This window comes from Vidua chalybeata, chromosome 11 (genome assembly GCF_026979565.1).
Source record: "Vidua chalybeata isolate OUT-0048 chromosome 11, bVidCha1 merged haplotype, whole genome shotgun sequence".
NCBI classification, from domain to species: Eukaryota; Metazoa; Chordata; class Aves; order Passeriformes; family Viduidae; genus Vidua; species Vidua chalybeata.
Window position 1 is genome coordinate 8032261 of NC_071540.1, and position 13464 is coordinate 8045724.

A 13464-nucleotide genomic window follows, 5' to 3' on the forward strand; every position below is an offset into this window, starting at 1 on the left:
TTGCTCTTGGTCTCCAGGTGTGGCTCACAGTCAGTTGTGCTGACACAATTGCCAAGGCCCTGTGAATAACCAGGAGCACCTGAGGCTGGTGTGGCTGCACTGTGTGAAGCCATGGCCTTGGCAGCAGACAACATGCAGTTTAAAGAACCAAGTTATATTTCTATCATTTTCATACAAAAAATGGAAATTACACTTCCTCTTTTTCCTTGTGACTTGATGAGTACATTTGTTTAGATTTTGAATTAGGTTTAAAAATTAAAATACAGGGTTTTAAAATAGCTTCTATTCATTAGAAGTGGGGTTTTTGTTAGACATGACAGCAAATGTCTTGATCAAAGCATCTTTTGAACTTGAAACTAGCTCATTTCCAATGGAAAAAGTGGGATTCAGTGAAGTAAGTATTTTATGACCAGTATTTTGGCTGTTTTGTGTAGTGTTACTGCCTGGTGCTTCTTTTTAGTTCATAGACTAAAACAAAATATTATTTTACAGGCAGTTCCTCAGCTTCCAGTGAACTATATCTTTTTAAGTTTTAAAATAGTTCTTCTTTCTAATTTTTATGCATCCAAGAAGAGCTCAGTGCTGTTGGACATTGCTTAGCATTTCATGAAGGTTTGGCACCAGCTGTTAGTCATGTCTTCCCACTCAGTAATTTATCTACAATTTTATCAGCAACCACAATTATTTTGATAAAACCAATTTTTTTTTCCCTATGTACTAGAGTAGTCCAAGGTTTTGGTACATTTCCCATGTGATTTTCTGTGGCTGTGTGTTTAGTAAGGAGTGTGTTTCCATTGAAATAACTCTGTCTTGCAAAGCCCAGCACAGCTGTTGTTTCTCACAGGTACACGAGGGAGGCAGGAGTGCGAGCCCTGGATCGGAAGCTGGGAGCCATTTGCAGAGCAGTGGCTGTGAAAGTGGCAGAAGGGCAGCACAAAGAAGCAAAGCCAGATCGGGCTGAGGTGGTGGAAGGAGAAGGTGTGTATCTTTGGCATGTTTTGTTAAAAAGAGAACTTCTAATCTAGTCACTAGGAAGCTAATGTAGCAACTTTTTCTCCTGTTTAATTCTTCTTTAAGGACTCTTGTTTTCAAAAGCTTGGCAGATAGTGTGACATTATTATTAGATACAGTTTTAGTGCTGAATTATGACTTAGGACATAACTTGAATTGTTTCAGCCTTCTGAGTTGGTAATTGACAAGTTCAGTGCATCTGTTTTATGTCTTAAGGATGCAGTTATGATTCGTGTGTGTCTTCCTAGGTTTTTTTATGCAAATCTTTCACTTCTTCTCTAAGCATGGCTGTAGTTCCTACTAGCCCAGAACTCAATCTGGTTACTTTGTTGTACACTAAAAAAATTGTCTGCTTGGAGGGCTCTGAAATTAGAATTGTTTTATGTGCCTTTTAAGACCATGCTTACTCAAAGTCTCTTGGAGCTTTGGTAACACCACAGCCTCGGTTAGTCTGCTCTTGTTTCCCATGTGTACAGACAGTGTTTTATCATTTCCAGTCATCAAACAGACTGAAAGAAAGCTAAACACAAAACTCTCAAACAGCAAAAATACCCAGGTAACTGCTTCACCAGTAAAGGCAGGTCTATTTCTAGTCTGGAAATAGGAGAGGGAAGGATGAAGTCAGGCTCGTGATCCAGTTCATGTGCAGTGCACAACAGGCAGTTGCTCCCTTTTTCATCCCCCCATGAGTGTTCTCTAACAAAAATGAACATCCACACTGTGTTTGGTGAAAGATACAATGGAGGGTGTAGATGCTTTTGTTCCAGCCAGGTACTGATGGAGAGTGTTGCTGTACTCAGCTATTTCCTGTTGGAGCTCCACAGTGCTCATTGCAGCACTGGATGTCTGCAGGAGCCCTCGGTGTCTGATTAGAAATGTGAAAGGACAAACTCCAAACCTCAGGTTGAACTTCTAAAATGTGGATAGCCCTTAGTCTAATAAAATCTATCCAGCAGGGTGTTGTGTGTTCCATTAGCTTGTTTGTTGAAGACTGCAATGAGTTCAGGTGACAAGCAATTCTGCCAGTCTGGCAGAGAACACCTGGGTGTCAGAGGATCCTGGAAACTGAAAACTGCAGTGTGGCTGCTTGCTTTTGCTCCAGGATACTTACAGACTTAAAATACAAAACAGGGCCCTGTAGGTTTGATGTTCTGAAAGATTCCACAATGTAGTTGATGTGGAAAAAACCTAACATTTGTACGGCTGGAATAGGTCTGGTCTGGACTGGAGGAGGACAAATGAGGAGACTCATTACCTGTTCCTTTAAAACCAGGCAGCAAACAAGTCTTAACAGTGCCCACCCCTTTCAGAGAGTAAATCCTAGGGAAGGAAATATAAGGGATATTTTTACAAGCAGTGGTAATAATTGGAAGGGTGTTTGAAGAAGGGTTTTACCCACAGTAAAAAGTTACATAATTTATTTCTGAGAATCTGTTTCTTGACAGTCTTTTAGCTTTACCTTGCCTTTTTTCCCTAGCTCAGTATTTCCCTTCTGAAAATTAAATACTCTTTCACCTTGTTGAGGATCACTGTAATATAAGAATATTGAATTTGGCAGCGTTTGCTTAAGCAGGTTCAGCTTGGTTTTCTCTGAATGTTTGGCTTAAAGGCAGTGAGCTCTCACAGTAGCAGTGACTGAATCCATGAACGATCCTGCAATTTAAATCATCCCATCTACATTAAAAGGCAGAGGTTTTAACACATTTATCAATGCTTTCCTTTTCTTATTATGTGTGTGTTCTCCACCTTCTGAGTTCTGATGGACTTTGTGAAGTCAAACACTGACTTGTTGATGCTTCTGTGCTCTCTTCGTGGTTGGACTGCTGAGCCTTTGGGCTATGCTGGCCCAGCTCACCAGCAGCAGGCAGTATCAGGTGTCCTGGCTACTGCACCTTCTGGATGGTAATTTTGACAAGTCATATTTTTGAAGTAGGTAGCTGTGTCTAAAACGTGTTTCAGAGGTCTGATGCAGCTGCTGAATAAAAAAAGATGTTCTGCTCTTCAAGCATTCTGGTAGAATAGAGAAGAGGTAGGTTCAGAGCACAACTCATGGTACTGTAAGAAGAAACACTTTATTATTAAGGCAAGTAACAAAAAGGAACTGTATTAGACATCTCAATCCAGTGAGGGAGTTATTTACCATGTTAAAATTAGCACTGTGCTTGCAACTGAGGTATTTACACTGTTAAAATTATACACTGTTAAAATTAGTTCTGGACTTGCAACTTACCAAAGCTAAGTGAAAATAGCAGCCCAAGTGCCTCAAAAGGGAGCAAAATGCTGGCATTTTTGGTTGACCCAGTTTGGAGTTAAGAAAGAAATGAGCTGTGAAGAGTTGCCTTTGTACTTCTGAAGTGAAAACTGTCCATAAGAAAAAGCTGTATTAATAAAGGAGTCTGAGGGACAGGTGTCTCTACAGTGAAACTTTGCTGTTATAAAGACTTGTGCAGAATGGTGCAGACTGCAAAGTGGGTTTGATTTTGTACTAATACTGTGCTTACAGCCTGCTGTGTTTTTACAGGGTGTCATTTGCTGGGAATGTATAAGAGTAGGACTCTTTTAAAAAAGACTTATTTTCATTCTGTCTGTTGGAAACAACTAAGTGTTCAAAACAAAGCTTGTAGATATCTCCAAATACTTGCAAGTTGATGCAAATAATGGGACTTGTAGTCTAAAGTGATTTCTTTGGCATTTTTTCTCCTGTTGATTAGTGGACAATTGTGCATCATGATGATGAATTTTTATTTCTTATCATGAATGACTCTGGAAGATTAGTTAATCAAGTTCTCATCCCTTAATAGTTTCATTTAGAATTATTTATTGAATTTTTTTTCCTTATCTCTATAAAAATATCTAGAAGTCATTTTTGCTTCCTGCATTTGTGTGTTGCTGATGTGAGACTGGTACTCTGCATTTAGTGCATTGGTATGCCTTGAGTTGTGACTAGGAGAGGGCAGACTGCCTTGCTTGCTAAAACATAATTTATACCTGATCCAGGGCATAGCCAAATCCTGCCATGGTGCCTGTTGTGTTTATTCAGCTGAGTGCCTCTGGCTGGTGGGTTGTAGTAAGAGTTAAGGACACTAGGTGGTAGAATCACAGGCTTTCCACCATCACATTGATTAAATCAGATTATCAGCTTCAGGGAGAGCACCTGTTTTCAGGGCTTTGTAAAGATGAGGCTTTTACCACTGTTCTGGCAGTAGGCTCTGGGAAGGGAGGGCACTGCCCTAGCAGAGCTGGAGACTCTCTCAGCCTGGGTTCGGCACTTCCCAGAAATGCTCCACTGAAATGCATGGGCAGCTTGTAGTGCCTTCCTTGCTCTCTGATTCCTGAGCTTTCTGGAGAATTTGGTGAGTGCAGGAATGTTGGTTTGTGTCAGTTGTTGAGTTTGCAGAGGGAACTTCAGCATTTTTCAGAGCTCTCTGGAGAGTAGTCCCTGTGTACAGCAATGCTATCTGATATTTCACTGAAACACTATCTAAGATTTATGAGACACTCCTCGAGTCTTCTGACACTACTAGAAATTCTAGGAGTCACAAAAATATGTGAAACTCTCCTTCCTGTTCTAGTACAACTGCCTTGAGAATACAATGCAGCAACTGAGCACTAAGGCATCATATCATGATACAGCAGTTGGAACCCAGAGCAAAAAACAGTTAATCTAATTCAGACCTGAAGGGAGATTTAGGACAGGTAATATTTCATAACTGAAAGTGATGAAATGAGGATTGTATTTATGTTGAAACCAAGGCTTTGAACATACTTAAATATTTCCATAACCCAGCAATACAGATCAGCTTGTTACGCTCCTTGTGGATGAAACACTTGGTTTTAAATTAAATGCAAGTTTGACCAAAGTGGTCAATGTGAACTGACACATGAAATCTGCTGAGCATCAGCCCCAGGGTGGTGTGACTGCAGGTACTCAGGTCTGAGCTCTGCTGATGTTAGAGAGGTTCCCAGCTCTGCAGGCTGCAGTGTGGGCCTTTTTCTGAAATTTCTGAAAATTACTTGCAATGACTTCTCTGTAGGAGGTCAAAAAGGCATAAATGTTCTGAGAAGTTTGGCTCGAATACAAATTAATTTTTAAAGCGTTATTTTTTCCATGTTAATTTATCTAAATATTCCTGCATGTACACCTCACATTCAAGTGCTTCAAGTACACATTGTTGTTGAGGTCACAAATGATGGAATGTAATTATTTTGTGGAAAGAGAACTTTTCTGATGCTGTGGGGAGAAATGCGCATAGCATTAAATTTAAACATGTAAGTGCATCCAAACAGGATTAGGGTCCCAGGAAATTGTTCCCTTCCTAAAGAAACACTAACTAAAAGTTTGGTGCATAAGATTTGACAGTGGAATGTTGCTTTTAGGGTGCAGTTTCATGTTTTGGCTGGCTTTGAATGTGAACTGTTGTCAGCAAAAGCAATCCCATCCTTCTCTACCTAAATGCAGTTTTGGGGGAGTTTTAGTTTGGAGGGGCTAAAAGAATTCTGAGTCTGTCTGTTGTGTGCTGAAGCATCTGCTGCTCAGTCAGATGAGAAGGAAAGAATGTTATTATCCCTTTAATTGCCTATAGACTTGAAACCTTGTCCATCATGCTGATGCTCTTTTTTGTATGTCTTTGTAGGAATTCAGTAAATCAGTATGTGTCATGTTAAAAACTACTTTAAAATGGTAGGCTTCTATTTTTCTATCTTGGTCGGTAAGTATGGCTGGAAATCTTTGGGTTTAAGACTTGTGTTCCTAGTGCTTAATTTAAATCTGTTCTATGAGGAGATGAGAAATTGCTACATGTTGAGGAAGTTTTAGACTTTTGTATTCTCTCATTTTCATTACATTTGTAGAATGTAGCAGTCTTATTTTTTTAAATCTTTGTGCCATGAAATGTCTATAAGATTAAACCTTTAATTACATGTAATAGTTCGTTGTCAGTATGTTTTCTCAGGCGTCCATTTACTTACAAATCCATTATTTACATGTGAGACTTTGCTTTATTTTGGAAACTTGCAAAGACAGATTCCTGAAGAACATTGTGATCTTTGAGTAGCTGCAGATTCTGCTTGGAAAATTTTACAAACAATCTTTTTTTGGTTGGTTGTTTTTTGAACTTATTTTTGGTTACTTGGGGAGGGCTATGTGTTGTTTATTTTTAGTATTTCAGTTTTTAAGCGTTAAAACAACTGAATACCATGCTGCTTTTGTGTAAGCAGACATGTAATAGCAGAGCAGCAGGTGGTTCCTCTAGTGCAGTTTGGAGCTCTGCTGAGGGCACTTTTTGACCTTTTAGTTTATTTTGCCAACTTGTCTCAAACTGTAAGATGATTAAGCTGCTGTCCTAATGAGACGTTCTGTTCCTGGAAACCTGAATTTAAGTGTCTTGTTTTAGATAAATATGCCATTTAGCTTGTACTGTGGTTTATGGCTGTTAGTCTGGGGTAGGTAGGGAACATGCATTTGTCATTGTTAGTGGAAATCTTAATTACTTGTGTCTGTATAGATTCCTCATAGTCAGCACCCGTTTAAAGATGATAAACGAAGATGGTTTTTTCTTTCAAAGAAAAAGTTAGAGTTTGTAATTACATTTTAGGACATCACTGTATGCTTTTACAGAAAATGAGATAATGCCAGAATTTAGTTTAACATTTTTAGAAAAAGTCTGGAGTTTGTTATTGTTATGGATCCTAAAATGGGATTTACTCATTAGATCAGATAAACTCAAAGAAAAGAGTTTCTGATTCTTTTTAATGGGGCAGGTGGCATCAAATTCCCTGATTTGTTTGAGGAGTTTGTCTTTTCTACTGTATACAGAGCTAGGTGAAATAAATACATTTGTGTTTGTTAGGCAGTGAAATCTTGGTATAGAACAAAAGCAGCTGGTTTTAAACTCAATTTTGTTTTGAAATCTGGATTGCATCTCAGATTATCAAATAGTGTTGAAATTGCAGTCTGAATTGCAAGAATAGCATGCAGGGTCATGTTTCCTAGACTTGCCAGTATTTATGTCTTTGAATTTTGTACAAAAATAGTAATTGAACAAAAGCAGAGAGACATGCTGGAACAAAAGGAGGCATCTGACTAAGGCAGTGTTTGCAGTAAAGGAATGGGATTTAGCCATGGAGCAGTGAGTTGTACAATGGAAAGATTAGTGGCTGTTGGATAAGAACTATTAGATTGGAGTCCTGAATGAAAGCTGAGTTGCTGCTGTCGTGTTAATAGTGATGTGGAATGTTTTCCTTGATGCTCTGTCAAGGCATTAGTAAGAATTGCACAGTCACAAAATTATCTGTAAAAAGGTCTTTATGTATCAGGATTAATAACAGGATAGTTTGTATCTTGTGAAAGGAGACATCCTCAATCACCCATTCTGAGAATTGCTTTTGCACCACTGACCACCTCTTCACATTATGGTAAATAGATTAGATCAGTGATTTGTGTTTTTCTGTACTCGTTTGAACTCTTGGATCTTCAGCTACTTTGCATGCATTGATGTGCAGAGGAAGAACCAGAAAGCTCCTTTTCAAACTAAAATTAGAAAGAATTCAAAGTAAACAACCCATATTTGGATCCAAAAGATGGTGCAGTCCTGAAACTCAGTGTACATTGCTGTGTAATGCCGACCTCAGATGTGTGTTAGGCTGGGGTTTGGGGTGGGAAGAAAAGTCTTCACTCTGTGTGCGCAGGAGGACAGCCCCAGGGCAGGGAGGCACTGCCCTGAGAGAGCCACAGAGCCTGAGGAACAGCTGGATTGTCAAAGCATTCTTCATTTCTCTGATAGATGTTTCACTAAAACACTGCTTTGGGCTCTTGAGAAATGCTGATGAGCCTCTTGCACCTGGATCAGATTCTGTGGGGAAATGATTCCCTGCTTGCATTGTCCCTGGGTACCCGTGCAGTGTCAGTCCCTGCCAGGGACTGCCAGTTCTTGAGCTCAGTCATGCAAACAGCTCCTCTGCCGGCTGGGTGTGAGACTTTGACATTGACATGGTTCCCATTACAGTTCACTTCTGTATAAAAAGAGAAAACAGAAATTTGAAGGCAATTCTGCTAAAGAAGCCACTGTACAGGTAAGAAATCCACTCATGCTGTGAGTGAAGGAAGGGAAGAGCCCCCTTCTGAACCCATAACTGTTGCTTTAATTGTGTGGTCCCTCCTAGGTGACACTTGAGTATATTGCATTCAAAAGTGTCAGGCTGCTGGGGGTTTATAGCCCCTCCTGAACAGTATATCATGCCTGTAGGTGTTTCTGAAAATGTCTGGTAATTGGACCTTGGTGGAATTTTTTGCTGCTACTAGTTACTGAGCATGGCACCTTAGCAATATCTCCTTCAACAAAGAAAGGAACAGAGCCCTTTTTGTGTGTAGTATTTCAAGACAAAAGCCACAGGTTGTTACACTGAAATTGAGATTTTTCCACTGAACAAGGCCTGTAGGTGTTGTGTTCTGAGCTGCCTGTTGAACAGACAGGAGATGTCAGTTTTGTGAGTTAAGCAGCCTGAGTAGGTGGAATGTGTTCCTGTGTGTGGTGGGGAGTTGGGCTGGTGATCTTTGAGGGTCCCTTCCAACCCAAGCCCTTCTATGATTGAGCAAAGCCATAAAAGTCATAGAAGACAAAGATCAACATGAGAAGTGTCACATCAGAGCCTGTGCTGCAAGAGCTGCCCTGGAGGTGCTCTGTGCTGGGGCATAGTTGTAAACACTCAGGAAAAGAACAGGAGTTGCTGCACTGTCAGGATTGCCCTGTTCAGCTGCACATTCTCTATTACACCACACTGCCCATGATTCCTCCTGCAGGAATAAATCCTTCCCTGGGAGGGTGGGCAGGCCCTGGCACAGGCTCCCAGAGAAGCTGTGGCTGCCCCATCCCTTGAAAGTGTCCAAGGCCAGGTTGGACGTGACCTGGAGCAACCTGGGATGGTGGAAGGTGTCCCTGCAAGACCTTAAAGCAAGATCAGCTTTAAGGTCCTTTATAGCCCAAACTATTCTGATTCTGTGAAACACTGTTTTTTTGCACAAATCTGGTGAAAAATGTGAAGTCTTAAATGAGCCTAATGTGTTTTGCTACTTGAATTCGTTTGAAATGCACTTAAGCTGATGAGTTACATCTCTGTCAGTGCTCTAGATTTAATTTTATTTTTGATGAACAGTTAGAACATATTGAGGCTTAATAATTACATTTACATTTCATGCCATATTATCTTTAATTTGACAAGATTTTTGTGAGTTGGTTTTAGCAGATTTTCCTGAACTTACTGAGCATTTTGTTGCATGTTTTATTTTTCTCTGTCATGATGTTTAAAAAATTCCTCTGTCTAGGAAAGACCATTACAAATCCTAAATTAGATTTTCTTCCCTTTGATTGCAAAGAACACGTCACAGAAGATGCCAAACCAGAATCCATCAATGACGCAGCTGACCTGGCTCTGCCACCTGAAATGCCAATTTTAATTGATTTCCATGCTCTGAAAGATATCCTGGGACCCCCCATGTATGACATGGAGGTAACATCTCATTTGTTTCTGTTTGATGCTGTTTCTGGCTGATATGATTATTGCTATTGCCTGAGTCTATACAATGTTCACAGCTTCAAAATATATTAATAGCAGCACTGGGTTTCTTTATGTTCCACAATGTGTGTTTTCACCTAAAGAAGTTTTTCTTTTCTTTTAATTCAAGGTACATAAATGACATAATGCCCTGACTTTTCTGTTAGCAAAGGTTCCTGCAGCAGTGCTGAAGAATGTGGTGGTGTTTTTTTCAGTTTGAAACAATTTTGCTTTTGTTTGGGGGATGTTTGGTGGTCTTGGGAAAGAAGCCAAAAGTAGAACCCAGGAATCCTGTCTCTGCAGCAGCTGTGCTAAGGACTGTTCCTCATACCTCCTTAAAGCCAGGCAGCATTTTTGGGTATTAAAACCACTTCAGTTTGCACCAGAAGTTCTCAGACATTCTTTAGGTTAATGTGACTCTTAGCTATTAAAATGTTTTATGATCAGTCAGGCACCTCCAGCTCTCCTTAATAGGCATATTTCAGATTTTTTTGCTTTCCCCCATCTGTATTTTGCTCTGTTCTATGGAAATGCCATCACTTAAAGTAGTTTGTTAGTTTGGGATTGTCATTTCACCCGTGATAGTGCAGTTGTTCTCTGTTGCTGAGAACTTTCCTCTTACAATTATTTTCTCCTAAATCAGAGGACTACACTTCCAGTGGGACTTGAAGAGCAAAAAGAGGGCAGGGTGATTGGGATAGCAGGAGAAAATGAATGATTGTTAAGGAATGAATCAGTTTTTAGACCTGAACTGAGGCTTTTGGATATGAAGATTTTATCATGGAAGAGATTCTTAAGGGAGAGACAGAAGAAATGAGGAAACAAACTGAAAGGACACAGTGCCATTGATTATGACAGAGGATGGTGATGGGAACAGGGGGAGAATGAGAGGCAAGGAAGATAAATGACCAGCAGGCCAGTGCCTGGGGACTCTGGGCTGAGGGCATTCACATGGGTTCTTTGGTGATCTATTTTTTTACTTTCAGAAATTAGGAGAATTTACTCTTTAGCCAAATGACTGAATTGTCAGCAACTTACATTTGTTCTTTCCAACTCTCAGAAGCCTCTGTACCCAACAGGAAGATCACACAAATGTAAGAATTCAGTGCTAATATGGGACTTTTCTTAGGTGTTCTATCTGGTGTCAGTTTTATTTCTGGAGTTGATTATTCATTTAAATTTGGTAGTGTGGCTGTGTTGGAAAGTAATTTCTGCTATTTTGTCTTTTTTCTGTAGGATTAAGTAATTAAAGTGTGGTTCTTAATTTGAAGTGTACAAATACAGGAGTGCTAGCTGGGGTTTATCTTTTGTGGGTTTTTTGTTTATTTGTTGAGGGGTCTACAACAGATGCCATAAATTTGCAGATAAGCATTTAATGGATCTGCTGGCCTCTAAACTGAAATAAGACTGATTGACGCTCGTGACTTCAGTTTCAAAAGGTTTTTTTAACATTTCCATATTTAGAAGGCAAATTTACTGCATAAATAGAAGTAGAGATGAATCCACACAGTTCAGTTCCTCAAGCAGCCCAGGATTTCTTTTCATGTACTATTTGCTGTGTTGATGGAGTGAATATTTTTCAGTACACACTTTGGTTTTTTTCCACGTAAAATGCTCAGATAACAACATAACTCCTATTTTAAGGGATTTTCCCAACTAATGTGTTATTCCTTAGAATTTTCTCAAGTCCCCCCAGGGTTCTTTGGAGGAGCAGAGTTTCTGCTCTGAGCTTGGCTGCTGTGGGTTCTGCTCTGTAGTCACAGGCTGAGTCTCCTCTCTGGGTCTGGCTTGAGAGCTTCCCCCTGGGCCTGCATTTTGTCATTTATCAGCAGCTGAAACAAAGGCACGATGGAGGCAGCCACTGTGTCAGTACCTGCATGAGGCAGAGCAAATGGAACTGAAACCTGACATGACTTAATTGATCTGTTGTCCTTCAGGGAATTGCTGACCCAGGGATTCATCTTTTACCTTTCCAGGGTACTGCTTGGTTACTGTCTGCACAGCTCTTCCAGCAGGAAGACGTGACAGAATATTCAGCTCCTACTTGCTGGATTAATTCATTTATCACTAATAAATAATCTTACGTGTCTCCCTACAGAACAAATGTTGGAATAAATGACATAGTGATGCTTTGAAAGAATAATCTCAACAGTTTAAAGTGCAGAAGATTTAATGAAATGTTTCAGCACAGCACACTTTTGGGGGGAAGGGGTTTCTAACATATCCAGTGGGTTTGTAACAAACTATTTGTATTTTTGGCTTGGATTTCAGTTGGTGTTTCGGGGATTTTTTAGCTTTTTTTTTCTTTCAACCCCTAATTCTATTCGAGTAACAAAAGTTGTTGGCACCACGGGAAGGGCCATCAGGATTGGTTTATATCCTCATAACTTAAGTGAAGCTGAAGGGACAGAAGCTGCAGGTCAGGGAAATGGCCTGTTCTAGGAAATGAAAGTGCAGATCCCATAAAAGAACAGCTCTGTTTCATGGGACATGCGCAATTCTATTCAGTGAAAAAAATCAGGGTGTCTTTCAGAAGCAAAACCTGTCCAAAGTACAGGTTTAGATTGGCATTTTTATCTAAGAACTATCAGTCTTGTGGTGATATTTCTGGGAAATCCTCCTCCCTCAGAGGGAAGCCTCTGTTAATGTGCTTTGCCAGCAGTGATTTGCCAAGGAATGAATCAGAAGAGAAGAAAAAAAGTTGGTACAGTCAGGCTGGGAGAACCTGTAGAAGGAAAACAAACGTGCTAAGGGCGAGCAAGTGACTGAACTGATTCTCATCTTCCCATTGTGAATCAGGGACTTACCAGCTTCTTGTCCATTACACCGACTTGGTGTAGCTCCAAAACTGCAGATGATAACCTGAAATACTCAAAAATAAATGACTGTGATGAATGTTAAGTGTTAAATTTTGCAGTATCCAGGCAGCTAAAATGCATCTGACAGTATGTTCATTTACTCAGGGTACAGCTAAATCACAGCTGTTTTGGTCCCATCTACAAAAGTTTTCAAACCCCAAGACTCCATTGGTCAGTAGCATCTTCATCATCTGACAGACATCACCTGCCATCAGCTGATTTGAATGGTTATTTTTAATTGAGGTTGTTAGAAAGTGTTAGGATTTATTCAAATTTAAATTTATCTGACTTTTGGTGAGAAGAAATTATTCAGAGGTGCCAGGAGCGATTCAGTCTTGTGGGGCTCTCTGTAACACTTTGTGGGTGTCTCATGTAGCCCAGTGTGCTTTCCTCTGAGTGTTGGGGGCTCTGTGGCTCTGGCTGTTTGGGGATTTCCAAGGGGCTTTTCTTCAGATCTCAGAGCTGCCAGGGCATTTGCCACGTGTGCCTGTCAGCAGGCTCAGTGAAGGCTCAGCTGAGGAGGTTGCAGCACATTGGCCCAGTCTCTCTCCAGGACAGCAGGAGAGGTTGCTTGGCTTTGGAGGCACCACGTAATGACAGGAACAGTGGTCCAAAGGTGACAACACCTACTACACAGCCAGTTTCTCTTACCAAATCTGAACTGACTTGTGAAGGTGGGAGGAGGTACGTGCCTAGTCTGAGGATAGAGGGAGCCTGTGCTGAGTCTGTAGAACCATTTGGGTTTTGATTTGTTGTCCCATTTGCTGTGTTCTGTCCCTGAGCTCTCAGTCTCTAAACTGTTTTCAGTTGATCCAGAGTACAGTCTAAAAAACTGAAAGAAAACCCCCAAATCAATCACAAGCCTTGTTGATGGCTGCTTTGGGCTGGGAGAGGGTGCGGACAGTTAATTTTGTTCATCTTACCTGTAATGTTTGAAACCAGGATGGTTTGCCAAAATAGCATTGTCTCCAGTGCAAAGTTCCAGCATTGTTGGACTTCAGTGTGACCAGGATGAACTGACTTTGTTAACCTGAGCTACTAAGCA

The 13464-nt window shown here is 40.4% G+C and overlaps 1 protein-coding gene across 1 annotated transcript in view; it reads left to right on the forward strand.

Annotated features, from left to right (window-relative positions):
- LONP2 (lon peptidase 2, peroxisomal) overlaps positions 1-13464 on the forward strand; it is a 37691-nt gene that overhangs the window by 18683 nt on the left and 5544 nt on the right. The window contains exons 11-12 of the mRNA XM_053952644.1: positions 845-978; positions 9383-9516. Of these exons, the coding sequence (XP_053808619.1) occupies positions 845-978; positions 9383-9516 (268 nt within the window). The remainder of the gene's footprint in view (positions 1-844; positions 979-9382; positions 9517-13464) is intronic.